Source organism: Neoarius graeffei, chromosome 1 (assembly GCF_027579695.1).
Source record: "Neoarius graeffei isolate fNeoGra1 chromosome 1, fNeoGra1.pri, whole genome shotgun sequence".
NCBI lineage: Eukaryota > Metazoa > Chordata > Actinopteri > Siluriformes > Ariidae > Neoarius > Neoarius graeffei.
In genome coordinates, this window is record NC_083569.1 from 56367149 (window position 1) to 56382803 (window position 15655).

At 46.3% G+C, this 15655-nt stretch overlaps 1 protein-coding gene across 5 annotated transcripts in view; it reads left to right on the top strand.

Annotated features, from left to right (window-relative positions):
* LOC132895057 (uncharacterized) overlaps nucleotides 1–10819 on the top strand; it is a 41407-nt gene extending 30588 nt beyond the window's left edge. For all 5 annotated transcript variants that reach the window (XM_060935245.1, XM_060935237.1, XM_060935260.1 and 2 more), the window contains 3 exons: nucleotides 8641–8770; nucleotides 9203–9303; nucleotides 9385–10819. In XM_060935245.1, the coding sequence (XP_060791228.1) occupies nucleotides 8641–8770; nucleotides 9203–9303; nucleotides 9385–9523 (370 nt within the window). In that variant the 3' untranslated portion in view covers nucleotides 9524–10819. The remainder of the gene's footprint in view (nucleotides 1–8640; nucleotides 8771–9202; nucleotides 9304–9384) is intronic.
* The last annotated feature ends 4836 nt before the right edge of the window (nucleotides 10820–15655 follow it).

Consider the following 15655-nt stretch of genomic DNA (forward strand, 5'->3'; position numbering starts at 1 on the left):
TGAACGGGGCGGGAGCTAGGTTACAGCAGTCAACGTAAGTTGGCATTTGGAGTGAGGGCACACAATTTTACCTTTCCATCCTTGCTTTAAAATTGTGATTTTCGGCATGCACAAATAACGATGGCACAAAATCTGGACTGCTTGAGTCAAGCGAGAGCTCTCCTACAAACAAAATTGCATGCAAAGCTAAGTTAACATGCTAACAATATTCATTACATTGTGTAACTATGACCCAGCTAATCAGACAAACGTTACCAAAGTATTTTGCTACATCAATAAACGAAGACTAGAAAGAATAAAAAAGAAGGATTTAATAAATAGCCTGATCTTACCTGTGATGAAGTGGGCGCTGCAAACCCGCGCATTTTTGATAGTGCTTTCATCCCAGTCTACACGTTTGATGGCTTGTAGCCATAGACGTCGGCGATTTTTTTGGAATGGGTGAGATCCTGCTGGAATTCTGTACATTTTAACCCCATCACTGCTACGATTCTGACACCCGACAACACAACAACTAGACATTTCTTCCAAATCTTTCTTCTCGTCTCTACCGTCGCTGAGGTTGCGCGCACAATTTACTCTTACTTATTAATGACGTTTACTGTGAAGGGGTCTACAGACGGCTGGCTTGACTGACATAGCAACAGTTGCTATGGGGAGCGGAGCTCCCGGAAGGGTCAATTCTCTGCTCTTGGATCAACTCGCAACGCCCTGAGTGCTGAGTCGGCTCTGTCAGCGTCTAATAAATGAAGCCCATAGGATTTGAATTGAAGAGGCGCTTGTAGCGCTCAAGCGCGTTTGGTGAACACAGGCATCTAGGAATGGAACTGTGGAACATTCATCTGACAATGTTGACGTTGGTTTGGCCAGTTCAAATAACGAATATATTTTTCGGTAGGCGTATGCGCATACGCAAATCACTGAGCTCTTCAGTGAGTATACGGAAATCGTTGAGCTTTTCCAGTGGGCATACGGCGTATACCTGCGTATCACGTAGACTACACCACTGCTGGAGCCTATCCCAGCTGACTACGGGCGAAAGGCGGGGTACACCCTGGACAAGTCGCCAGGTCATCACAGGGCTGACACATAGACACAGACAACCATTCACACCCACGGTCAATTTAGAGTCACCAGTTAACCTAACCTACATGTCTTTGGACTGTGGGGGAAACCGGAGCACCCGGAGGAAACCCACATGGACAACATGCAAACTCCGCACAGAAAGGCCCTCGCCGGCCACGGGGCTCGAACCTGGACCTTCTTGCTGTGAGGCGACAGCGCTAACCACTACACCACTGTGCCGCCCCTATATCTAAAATATGTGACCCCTCACCGAATCCAGGGACACATGTCGGCCGAAACGAATCTGAGATAATCACAAAAGAAGCGTTTTTTTTCGAAATTTGTGATTTTTGTTTTTTTCCATCATGTGCAAGTTGAGACCTTGAAGAATGCAATCAGTATTTCAGATAATAGATTGTTTTGTTGGAAAAGCATAAATTTTTTGTTGCAAATTGTCTCGTTTTTGTCAGGACTGTAGCCTGTTGGGGGGGGTAAATTACCATGTGGGCCATTCACATGACGATTTAAGTCATTTGTTGTTTTTTTCCGCGAATCAGCTGTATGATCCGAGTTGAGCGCATGGCTACTTAACTGCATACAGGCGTGTGATTTCACTATGGAATGAGTTACTAAACAGAGCGCAGAGGAACAAACACCGCGAAGCAAACAGACACTCGGTATTTACATCGGAGATAACCATTTCTAGCAAAAAAAACCCCCGCAACCTCGTTTTCCAGATTGAATGGAATACTTGAATGATCGGATGATACACGGACCGTTCTAGGATTACATGATTCCATCGGAGGCATTGGTGTGTGCAAGGCGCCGTTTCTCTTTCTGATGGGGTAAGTTTATTAATCTAAGGCTGTGTGGTTATTTTTGCATGTAACGTAGAGTGTTGTGGTTTGGTTAAGCCTAGGTTACAACCGGACGTACGATTTTTTGGCCATGTCATTTTTGGCGTTTCCCAAATCACTGCAGTTTTTTTTGTTCACGGAGAAAGACGCGCGTTGGCCGTAAGTTTGTCTTGCAACCTGAAAAAAACGTAAGCGCCCGTAGAGTTTGTTTGACATGACAAAGAACCTCTGCGGCCGGTCTGCGGCTCGAAAATCAGCACATCATATGCACGCTCTCGTGCTTCTCACACGCGCGCTCTCGTGCGTTTCACACGCGCACTCTCATGCGTTTCATGCGTTTTTTGCATGTAGACCGGCCATAGGAGCGCGTACTGTACGGCCGGTTGTGACCGAGGCTTTACATGAAACTAGTGTTGTGTTAGTTGTGTCATCATCGTGCTATCTTTCTTTCTTACGGTGTGAGTAATTTTTCAACCACAAAACGTTAAAGTATACTTTAGGACTTATTTTTGTACTTCATAATTGTGTTGGGCATACTTTGCATGGAAGGAAAATTGACGTGGTGATCTTTGTTTACATGAAAGTAGTATCGTGCTAGCTCGTAGGGGGTAGGGCTTTCCTTAATGTCATGCAAATGAGCACCATTATGGCAGATCACAGAATCCAGGGACACATGTCAGCCCTGGGGCATTTTGAGTTATTGACAGATTCAGAAAGTACAGTTTCTAAGCTTTCCAATGATGCCTTCCATGTGGAGATCTGACAATATTTGAAGAATGTGTGGCCTTTTGAAAGTGTATACTTCTTAAAACAGAAAAGGGAGAAAATCGCCCTCAAAGTTTTCCATCTCAGCTACTCTGGGTGTAGGACAGGCAAATAATGGTGCTCATTTGCATGAGCCACTGCAGGGGCACGTGGTCTGAACAGAGGGTGAAAGGGCGCCCCAGCAGGTAGTAGCGGAGGGCGAGGACCGCCCACTTGATGGCGAGGCACTCCTTTTCTATTGTGCTGTAGCGACCCTCGCTCACCGACAGCTTCCGGCTGATGTACAGCACTGGATGGTCCTCCCCCTCCACCTCCTGGGACAGAACAGCCCCCAGCCCCGTGTCCGATGTGTCCATTTGCAAAACAAAGGGGAGAGTGAAGTCAGGGGAGTGTAATGGTGGCCCCCCACACAGTGCAGCCTTTACCTCAGAGAAAGCCCGCTGGCATTGCTCCGTCCACTGGACCAGATCTGGTGCCCCCTTTTTAGTGAGATCAGTCAGCGGGCTGGTGACGTCCGAATAATTAGGTATAAACCTACGATAGTAGCCAGCCAGCCCCAGGAACTGTCTCACCCCCTTTTTGGTCTTGGGCCTTGGGCAGGCCGCAATCACTGCTGTCTTGTTGATTTGGGGACGCACCTGCCCATTGCCCAAGTGGAAGCCCAGATACTGTACTTCCACCCGCCCAATTGCACACTTCTTCAGGTTGGCTGTGAGACCTGCTCGCCTCAGCGACCCAAGGACGGCCCTCAGGTGTTTTAGATGCTGTGGCCAATCATTACTGTAAATAATGATGTCATCTAGGTATGCAGCTGCGTCGGTGGCATGGGGGCGGAGGACCCTATCCATAAGTCGCTGGAACGTAGCGGGCACCCCAAACAGCCCAAAAGGAAGTGTGACGAACTGGTGTAAGCCAAACGGTGTGGAAAAGGCCGTTTTCTCTCGGGATAGCGGAGTCAAGGGGATCTGCCAATATCCCTTTGTCAAATCCAGTGTCGAATAAAAATGAGCCGTGCCTAGTCGATCGAGCAACTCATCAATACGAGGCATTGGGTATGCATTGAATTTAGACACCGCGTTGACTTTTCTATAGTCCACACAGAACCGGACCGACCTGTCGGCCTTGGGCACCAAGACCACTGGGCTGCTCCAGTCACTGTGGACTGTGGACCTCGACGATGCCCATTTCGAGCATGGCCTCGAGTTCTTCCCGAACCACCTTTTTTTGTGTGTTCGGGCAGTCTGTAAGGGCGGCTGCGCACTACTACCCCCGCGGATGTCTCAATGTGGTGTTCTATGAGGTGGGTGCGGCCGGGCAGGGGCGAGAACATGTCAGAAAATTCTGTTTGCAACTGGGCGACCTCCGCGAGTTAGGTCGGGGAGAGGTGGGCTCCACAGGGGACCAGAGCAGTGGGCGATGTCAATTTTCCTTTTTGAACCTCTGGCCCCAGCTCCGCCTTCTCTGGAACCACCAACATCAACGCCACGGGGACCTCCTCGCTCCAAAGTTTTAACAGATTGAGGTGGTAAATCTATAACGCCCCGCCCCTGTCCGTTCGCCTCACTTCATATTCGACATCCCTGACTCATCGTGTGACCTCAAAGGGTCCTTGCCACTTGGCAATTAATTTGGAGCTCGACGTGGGCAACAACACGAGTACTTTATCTCCCGGTGTCAACTCCCTAAGGCGCGTGCCCCTGTCGTACAGACGGACTTGACGTTCTTGGGCCTGCCGCAAATTCTCCTGGGTTAAGTGTGTGAGGGTGTGGAGTTTAGCGCGCAGGTCGATTAACGGACTGAATTTCATTTTTACTTGTTGAAGGTCCCTCCTCCCAATTTTCACGCAGCACATCTAGAATGCCATGGGCTTACGCCCGTATAATAATTCGAACGGGGAGAACTCTGTGGAGGCTTGTGGGACCTCTCGCACTGCGAATAACAGGGGCTCAAGCCATTTATCCCAGTTGCGTGCGTCCTTGCTTACAAATTTTTTAATTATGTTTTTGAGGGTGCGATTGAACCGTTCGACTAAGCCATCCGTTTGTGGGTGATGAACACTGGTGCGGATAGGCTTAATTCCCAGTAACCCATACAGTTTGTGCAGCGTGCGTGACATAAACGCAGTGCCTTGATCAGTCAGAATCTCTTTGGGGATTCTGACTCGGGAGATGACGCGGAAGAGTGCTTCCGCAATACTGCGTGCTGAGATATTGCGAAGAGGCACTGCTTCTGGATATCGCGTTGCATAGTCCACCAGAACTAAAATAAAGCGATATCCTCGTGTTGACCGATCTAATGGCCCGACAAGATCCATCCCAATTCTTTCGAATGGGGTCTCGGTTAATGGCAGAGGGCGCAAAGGCGCTTTTGGAATGGCCGCTGGATTTACTAACTGGCATTCACGGCACGCTGTACACCACCTATGGACATCGCCGCGAATCCCTGGCCAGTAGAACTGGGCCATTATTTGGGCTAGTGTCTTATCCTGCCCCAAGTGTCCAGCCATGGGATTAAAGTGAACCTCCTGGAATACAAATTCCCGGCGGCTCTTTGGGATCAAAAGCTGAGTTATCGGTTCTTTAGTCTGAGTGTCCTGCGTCACTCAGTATAATCTATCCTTAATAATGGAGAAATAGGGGAAGGACGGTGTGGCGTTTGGCTGGAGCGTTTGACCATTGATTACTCTCACTTGGTCAAACGCATGCCGCAGGGTCTCGTCTCGCGACTGCTCTAACGGGAAATCCACGAGGGATTCCCCGAGAGCAGGAGGAGATGCCTGCGGCTCCTCACTCTGACACGGTGATGACGTAGACGGCTCTGTGACAGCTGTTCCCACCAATGCCACACCGGGACCTCCCCCCACTAAACTATGGCAGGCCCCACTCTTCACTAAATGAGTCATTCATTCCCCAAATCCCAGCCAATCAGTCCCCAAAATTATCGAATGGGTAAGGTGAGGATTAACCGCCGCCTGTACTCTAAATTTCTCCCCTCGAAATAGAATGTGGGCCGACACTAAAGGGTAGTTGTGAACATCCCCGTGCGCACACAACATCTTCACCAATTGTGCTCTCCCCAATGCCTCTTCTTGCACCAGGCTTTGGTGGATTGAGGTCTGATTACAGCCGGAGTCCACCAAAACCTGATACGTATCCCCTTGGATACTCACTGGTATGCGATACGCTCCAGCCCGATCGAGGGCGGTCTCTGGTGCATCGGGGATCCAGACCACCACGCCCACCTCCATCGCCGAGCACTGATGCTGGAGGTACCCTGGCTCCCTGCAGCGCCAGCATACCGGCCCAAGCTCTCTCTCTGCACCGGTGTTCCGGAGTTCACTCACCTGAGGGGGTGGAAGACACAGACACGGAAGTAGTAAACAGTAGGGCACCGCGGGTGCGGCGGGCTGGCTGGGGTGGAACCGGCTCCCGCCTCCACGGTGGGGGAACAGGGCAAGGACGAGGAACAGGGGGAGAGGGAAAGAGAGAAGAGAGGGGAGAAGAAGAGACACACTGTCCTGCCGTCGGAACAGCCGCCATATGGTCCTCCGCCAGCTCGATGGCCCGATCCAGCAACGCTGGGTGATGGCACTGGATCCACTCCGTGGTTCCTCCCGGAAGTCGGGCGATGAATTGTTCCAGCGCCACCAGGTCGATGATTTCCTCGGCGTCGCGGTTGTCGGCCCTCAGCCACCGCCGGCAGGCGTCCAGGAGCTGCTGGCCAAACGCGAATGGCCGGCCAACCTCCTCCAAGTGCAGCGCGCAGAAGCGCTGCCGCTGCTGTTCCGGTGTGCGCCCCACACGTTGGAGGATGGCCTTGTGGAGGTTGGTGTAGGCCAGCCGGCTGTCGGTGGGGAGCTGTAGCGCAGCCGGCTGCGCCTCACCCGTTAGCAGGGGGAGGAAGCGCGCTGCGTGCTACTCCACCGGCCAACCCCATGCCTCTGCTGCCTGCTCAAAAATAGCAAGGAAGGCTTCGGGGTCGTCCTGCGGACCCATCTTCGTTAGGGTGAGGTGGGGAGGGTCCACGCCGGTGGTGATGGTGGACCCCGCCGACGCGAGCCGGTGCGGGAACGCCTGGCAATCTTCCTGCTGCGCCAGCACCAGGGCTTTGAATCGTTGTTCTTGCTCCTTCCGGAGGGCGACCAGCGCCTGGTGCTGGCTCTGTTGGGCCGTGGCAAGGGCATGGACCAGGTCCTTGAAGGGGGAGGACTCCATGGGGCTGTTCTCTTCCGTACTCCGAGTCCCGGGTTTCGGCACCACTGTAGCAAGAGTTCTAGGTGGGTGGAGCACAGAAGCACGGCAGGCCAGAACTGAGTTCTCAAAAACTTGTTTATTTAGCTTTTTAGCTTTTATATTCACTCTGACACACATGCACGCACACAAGCGTCCAGGTTGGGGAAGAGCTCCCTTCCTCTGCTCTCTCTCTCCTTTATAGGGCACGGTCACTGGAGAAGACACACAAACACAGGTTAATTCCCATCAGGTGTAGTGATTCTGCCACTTACCTTCCCTAACTCCGCCCTCCCATCACAGACTGACGCTTGACCACGCCCCCACTGCCACACAAAAATTCAGTCATTTCGGTTCTTTTTTTTTTAACCACCGAAAATCATAACCGAGCATGTGCAAAAATACCTGAAATCTCGGTCCCCATGTATTCTTATGTGGTAGCGAAAATTTGAAATGTCTGACGAGGACAACGCAAACCAAACGCAAGAAGACACTCAAGACAGAAGCTCTGTCTGGAAATATTTTAAAAAAGAAGACAAGAAACAGAAGTATGCAGTTTGCATCATATGCCAGAAGGCCATTAGTGCAGAATATGGAAATACTACAAACCTAAGAAAACATATTCAAAGCAAACACAAGATGGCGTATGCTGAGTTATGCAAATTAACTTTATCTCAAACTTCAAAAAGATCGCGAAAGGTGAGTTAACAATTGTTTTAAGAGCTATACCGGACATTGAGCCTGTCATTGGTTTGAGCGATTTACAGCTCCAGCGATCATTTTTGCACCAAAAACTGCCTGTAGGACATAGGCTTGACTAGCGAGCCATGCAGCCGTGTTATACACAGCCAGTTCTCAAAAAAACATGGCCTATAAATTTTATACTAATCCATGCTCACCAAAATTTTGTGCATTTTTGTCGACAGTCAGCTGTTTCCCAGGGCGTGCCCGACGCGTGTGCTTTCCATATATGGAAGTTAAATCATCTCATCTCATCTCATTATCTCTAGCCGCTTTATCCTTCTACAGGGTCGCAGGCAAGCTGGAGCCTATCCCAGCTGACTACGGGCGAGAGGCGGGGTACACCCTGGACAAGTCGCCAGGTCATCACAGGGCTGACACATAGACACAGACAACCATTCACACTCACATTCACACCTACGGTCAATTTAGAGTCACCAGTTAACCTAACCTGCATGTCTTTGGACTGTGGGGGAAACCGGAGCACCCGGAGGAAACCCACGCGGACACGGGGAGAACATGCAAACTCCACACAGAAAGGCCCTCGCCGGCCCCGGGGCTTGAACCCAGGACCTTCTTGCTGTGAGGCGACAGCGCTAACCACTACACCACCGTGCCGCCCCGGAAGTTAAATCAAGAAAATCAAATTTACCACCAAAAATGTAGCGTTCTTATTGGTCAGACTTCGAAACGAGGCTTGAATGGAAGCAAAATACTATGAGTTTTGAGAGCTTTGCTGGCGAAGCTCGGCAGGTTTAGAATGAGTAGGTTATGTATTTAGGTAAAGATCTTCGAGTTTTTTATCGAGTTTTTATTTATAATTTCTTTTGTTTGCAACTGTAAAAAGAAAAATCTGTAATACAAACTGAAATTGCATTGTATATTTATAGTTAGATTTTTTTTTTTAATTTGAAATACTTCACAAACTGAATTTTGCATGTTGTGTTGCTTTTCACAGTTTTTTTTATTTTTTTTATTTTCAGGAAACTGGAGTACTTAAAAAGGCTGGGGAATGAAAAGGATGTGCAGAACTGCCGCAATGCTGAGCCAGACCTCCTTTCTGCTATAGAGGAAATTACAGCAGGGAAAAGCTTCTCAGACTGGAGAACAAAAGTGAGTCCAACCAGATTTCACTCTTGAATACTGACTTAAGTCTCTCAGCCACATTACAGTAGACAATACTGATGTGCCACTGTGTTTCATTTATATTGTGTTTATTGTATTTTAATAGAATCATTTTTGTCATGAAACGTGCAACAATGTGATTGTGAAAAGACGTGCAAATTTTGAAACCATGAATTTGGTAGTTACAATTTCTTTGATAGTAGTTGTTGGAAAAAACCTGTAACAGTAAACTGTTAAACTGTTTCTGCTCAGAGATTTACAAACATGTTTCTGCTTTGTTTATTATGAGGGATTATATCATGCAATAGCCTGCATCAGTGATCTCACCATGCAAATGTCATTCATGAGACGACTACAGAATACTTGTTTGTGCATCGTAAAGTTTTCTTAAATGGTTTTCTATAATACCTGCTTCTCCAGTTGCCCTCTGAGCTTGTGCAAAAAATGGATGGTAAGAAAAAGCCCTACCCAGAGAACACATTCGGCCTGCTGCGCTTCATCCGGAATCTGCATGAGCATAAGTGAGTTGTATAGAAAATATACAGTTCTCATATGATTTTGTGTTGTGTTGTGTTAAAGCCAATTTTGTTCTGTCTGAATAGTTCTGAAGATGCCGCGAAGTTAAATCTGATGACGTCATTCCCTGACCTTTTTGGAAATGCTTTCAAGTTTGCCAAAAAGAGAGGATGGCACACCAGACCAAGTCTGAGAGAATGGCTTCGCTCAGTACCAGAGCTTTAACAGGACAAAACTGGACAGTGTATACTCGTATAGGAGTATATAGGAGGCAACTTGTAATATATTGGTATATTACAAGTTATTAAATTAGACCCTTCTGTTTTATTGGTAGTTCTGTTTTATTGGTAGCTAGTGGTGATTTAGTTATGCAGTAATGCCTAGATGTTGCCTGTGTGTGTCAGTCTTAGCCCTTTTCCACGAAATCAGTTCCAGGGCTGGTTCGGGGCCAGTGCTGGTGCTGGTTCACAACTTGTTCAACTTGCGAGCCAGCTGAGAACCAGTTTGCTTTTCCATAGCTTGGAGTGCTAAGGGGAGCCACGTCATTACGTTGCTGTATACATCAGTTACGTCACTGCATTTGCATAAACCTTGGCACGTACATCGAAGTAACAGCAACACGGAGAAGAGAAGCAGCAACAACAACAATAATGGATGACTTCGCGTTTGTACAGCTGCTGCTTCTCGTCGCTTAAAAATGGCGACTTTTCGCGGTCTTGCTATTGTTGTCGGTCTTAACAACTCCAGTCACCTACCTGGTGTGGAATGGGGTGAACCGACGCCCAGTCCATATTGACCATTGCTGTACAACTGGCTGTCCAGTCTGGAGACATTTGAGTTCCAGGATGAGCAGATGGACGTTACCAGCAACTACCCTGCAGTGGTTCATGCAGACTTGGGGGGAGGCACACCTGGAGCAGTAGGTGGTAGCCCGTACTCACCTGAAGCTACACCGTTGCCTCGGATGCAGGCTAAGGAGACGCATGCAACATCTTTATCAGGCTCAGTGGCCTGTGACAAGGCAGTGACACCTGACAACCGAGCAACCACCTCCCCTGAGGTGTTTGGGCGCAGGTACCCTCTGAGAGAGAGGGCGCCTCCTAAACGACTCACCTTGTGATCAGTCAGTTCCTGAGAAACATTGTTCCTGAAAACAAAAGAGTTCCTGTTCATACAAAATTGTGAAAAAAAAAGAGTTCCTGGGACTAAAATGGAAATGGGGCAAAAATGGGTCTAATCGATTGTGTTGGCAGTAGTGATTTTGTTAAATCTCTGAAAGTAAATTGCCGGTGGAAATTTTTTTTTTTTTGTAAAGTATGAGTTGTTATTATTAGTGGGGACTTCATAGTTTAAGGGGGAGGAATGTAATATATTAATATTATAACTGCTTAGTTAGACCCTTCTGTTTTATTGGTAGTTAAACAGAGCCATCTAGTGGTGATTTAGTTATGCAGTAATGCCTGGATGTTGCCTGTGTGTGTCAGTCTGAGAGTTGCAATAAAGAGGTGCAGACGTGTGGAAGTTGGCCTCAGTCATCTTTAGCTGTTATGGATATATTATAACAGTGTAAGATTAGTCCAAATATATTACACAACTGCCTGGCTTCCAGGACACCCCCTTGAAGAATATAAAGTACAGCTTTTCCCTGTAGCTGTGAAGACAACAACCTGTTTAATCATCCTGCACCGTAGTGTGCTCTTTTAATTGGCCTTCTTTTAATTTCTAACAGGCTTCCAGTGAAAACAGTATGTGTGGATGCACTCCCTGCCAGAAGTGTATGCAAACTCTGGAGCAAGGGCGGCTGGTGCATAAGGGCGATTGGGCGACGCACTACCAAAAAAAAAAAAAAAAAGTTTTTTTCTTTTTTTAAAACAAACTTTCACTAGCGCTGCTCGAGGCCGTTTTAATCTGTCTCTGGGTATCATTGTCCAATCAGGGTGGTCTTGCTTCTAGAGTACCACCCCTTTTGGGACGATTTCAGTCACGCTGAAAATCACCCAAGAGTTCACTGATGGAGTCCCATGTTAATATATTTTTTTTCTCCTGACTGACACTTCAATGCAATCTCTGTGGGTTCCGGGGGGGCTTGCCCTAACATGCTTACATCACTGCGAAGCATGGCAAAGTTGCGTTCGATCCGCTCAGTTTCTGAGGTGAGATGGATGTGGAAAGCAATTCAGTGTGGTCCTTAAAAGAAGTTCCAGTCAGTGCGTTTACATGCACATCCAAATCGAGCTGCTGTCGGTAATCGAGCAAAGGGTCCCAGCAGGGGTGCCAGAGAAATCCAATCCTACATGCACACAAGGAAATCGAGCTATTGTGTGAGGTACATTGTGCACCCAAGCCACAGGTGGCGCTACACGCCCCATCGTGTTGGTACACTTCCGGTTGTCATCATGAAGAAGAGCTATTCAAGAGTATAAACAAAGTTATCAGTTCCGTATTCACAAGAAGAACGAGCTGATGAGCATGAACTCTGTCTCCTCATTGCTCCAGAAGTGCACGCTTCTGCTCGCCATTTTCTCTTCCTCCTGACCTCTTCTGCTGCTCGCTACTACTGTTGTTGTCATGCCGACCGAGGCTGTTGTGTTTCCCGCTTGTGGTCTCATCACTCGTCACTTCCGGAAGGGGCAGTGCTGAAGTAAGTAGCTCGACTACGTAGCTCGATAGGGTATACATGCACTAAGTAGCTCGGCAAAAATCGCATAATCTAGGTCGTGTAGCTCGATTACGAGAAATCATGTTCGGTTCAATTTCAGCCTAGCTAACGTGTTTCCATGCCATTTAGAACTTCGATTTCAGTCGAGCAACGGCAGAAATTCGATTTTCTCTATTTAGTCAGCGATCAAATCGAGCTAAATTGGCAACAAAACAAGCTGGACCCCCTCGACTAAATCTAAACATAAAACAAATTTCGACAAGGGGGGAAATCATATACTCGAGGTTTTACTTCAACATGGTCCCAGCGCAAATCCTGGCGAGCTGGCTGCGAGGATGCCTCAGGGTTTTCTGCTCCCCCTGCTTACTTTTCCACCCTGGAGGTGGCTCCACGGACAACACTGCTTGGACGGTCACTGGAGTTTCGGACATGCATCATTTATCGGAGAAAATAAAAAAACATGAGTCATCAAAGATTCACGTGGGCAGCTGCCTGAAATTTTCGGCTTTTGGGAGAGTGAACATCGCTACACAACTGGATGAGGGCTACAGGCTAGCAGTTCACTGCCACAACGATGAGGTGAGCAAGAACAGGCACATATTAAACCAGCTCATCCAATGCGTGAAATTTTGTGGAGTGTTCGAGTTAGCTCTACGAGGCAAAGACGAAACTGAGGGCTCCAGTCACCGTGGTGTTTTTCTGGGTTTGGTTGACTTCGTGACTCACACACACACACACACACACACAGTCACAGAATCCGTTCACTTTTGATGTTTTCAATGTGCATTTTTATATTTGCCACACTTTGCTCTGAGAGTTAGCACTTTGGTAATATCCTTGGTAAATACCAGTAATTGCAAGATCTAAAGATCCACTCATCTATTTATTCAACTGCTATTGTTATGTTAGCCAACTATTTACAATGTTTTGTTACAGTAAGTGCACTTTCCTGTTTGTCCTTAAGTTGCACAGTCTGTAAAATTCTTGCTGGTCATGGAGTTTGAAGTACAAAATCTATTGACAGAACATTCTGTAGAACAGCTGACTTGTTACCTAGGTCAATTTACTTCAGTCCTGTGGACATTTATGGTCCGTGTAGACATAACGGGGGAAAATTGCCCCCCCTAAAAAAAAATTCAGGAGCCGCCACTGCTCTGGAGATATATTTCTGGATATAGAAACACTCTAGATATGGATATCTAAATCCAGATTTTATAACCGGACTTTTGGCCGTGTGACATTCACATAAGTTCATTTTAAACTTCACACAGAGCACAACTTCCTGGTATTGAGGTGGTGTCTGATTATAAATTTTGAGGTTTGGTGATCCTACAACCCCGATTCCAAAAAAGTTTGGACAAAGTACAAATTGTAAATAAAAACAAAATGCAATAATTTACAAATCTCAAAAACTGATATTGTATTCACAATAGAACATAGACAACATATCAAATGTTGAAAGTGAGACATTTTGAAATTTCATGCCAAATATTGGCTCATTAGAAATTTTATGACAGCAACACATCTCAAAAAGTTGGGACAGGGGCAATAAGAGGCTGGAAAAGTTAAAGGTACAAAAAAGGAACAGCTGGAGGACCAAATTGCAACTCATTAGGTCAATTGGCAATAGGTCATTAACATGACTGGGTATAAAAAGAGCATCTTGGAGTGGCAGCGGCTCTCAGAAGTAAAGATGGGAAGAGGATCACCAATCCCCCTAATTCTGCACCGACAAATAGTGGAGCAATATCAGAAAGGAGTTCGACAGTGTAAAATTGCAAAGAGTTTGAACATCTCATCATCTACAGTGCATAATATCATCAAAAGATTCAGAGAATCTGGAAGAATCTCTGTGCGTAAGGGTCAAGGCCGGAAAACCATACTGAGTGCCCATGATCTTCGGGCCCTTAGAGGGCACTGCATCACATACAGGCATGCTTCTGTATTGGAAATCACAAAATGGGCTCAGGAATATTTCCAGAGAACATTATGTGTGAACACAATTCACCGTGCCATCCGCCGTTGCCAGCTAAAACTCTATAGTTCAAAGAAGAAGCCGTATCTAAACATGATCCAGAAGTGCAGACGTCTTCTCTGGGCCAAGGCTCATTTAAAATGGACTGTGGCAAAGTGGAAAACTGTTCTGTGGTCAGACGGATGAAAATTTGAAGTTCTTTATGGAAATCAGGGACACCGTGTCATTTGGACTAAAGAGGAGAAGGACGACCCAAGTTGTTATCGGCGCTCAGTTCAGAAGCCTGCATCTCTGATGGTGTGGAGTTGCATTAGTGCGTGTGGCATGGGCAGCTTACACATCTGGAAAGACACCATCAATGCTGAAAGGTATATCCAGGTTTTAGAGCAACATATGCTCCCATCCAGACGACGTCTCTTTCAGGGAAGACCTTGCATTTTCCAACATGACAATGCCAAACCACATACTGCATCAATTACAGCATCATGGCTGCGTAGAAGAAGGGTCCGAGTACTGAACTGGCCAGCCTGCAGTCCAGATCTTTCACCCATAGAAAACATTTGGCGCATCATAAAATGGAAGATACGACAAAAAAGACCTAAGACAGTTGAGCAGCTAGAATCCTACATTAGACAAGAATGGGTTAACATTCCTATCCCTAAACTTGAGCAACTTGTCTCCTCAGTCCCCAGACGTTTACAGACTGTTGTAAAGAGAAAAGGGGATGTCTCACAGTGGTAAACATGGCCTTGTCCCAACTTTTTTTAGATGTGTTGTTGTCATGAAATTTAAAATCGCCTAATTTTTCTCTTTAAATGATACATTTTCTCAGTTTAAACATTTGATATGTCATAGATGTTCTATTCTGAATAAAATATGGAATTTTGAAACTTCCACATCATTGCATTCCGTTTTTATTTACAATTTGTACTTTGTCCCAACTTTTTTGGAATCGGGGTTGTAAGATGCTGTCAGCTTCTGCACTTTTCTAACCTTAATCCGTAGAGAAATATTACCTGTTTCTTGATTAAATATCCTGTATTCTCTGCTTTTTCCCATAGTGATAGTAAACTATAGCTCTTTTTTCAGTACCCCTTTTAAAATGCCTTCATGAACTCCAAAGTGCTTCAGACCCATAGCATATAAGTGGGCATAATTCACATAAGTGAATTCACTTTTTTATTTGCTCAATGAAATTGGGTGACATTGCACTAATTTCTGAGGAAATCTGGTCCTGAAGCCTAACTCAGCATTGACGAGATTCCTTACCCTGCAGAGGTCATTTAACAACTTCACTTGGGATGTAAAAGTCATTGAGGATTCCCTTAAGGGGAAATGATGATACATCAAACAGGGCATGTTAAAAGCATGAATAGATTTATCCTGTGTCATACTGATGACCTTATGAAACAATGTCATGGATGGCTAAACTGAAAATTAGAGTGAATGTAAAAATAGTTTGTAAAATGTGACTTTTTGATAAGGTTTTTATAATTTTATTTGAATAAAAACAGTTTTGCTCATCAACTTCAAAATGATTAAATGCATTGGTGAGTTGAAAGGCTTCCTGTCAAAGCTGATTTTTATGTTAATCTTTTATAAACAAGATTTCCTGTTTCAAGGTTTGTTTAGTTTTTGAAAAATGTGATTTTTACCCAAAGAAAATTAAACTTTCGTTACGTAAATGTTCAGTTGGTTTGTGTATTTATTAGTAGTATTTAAG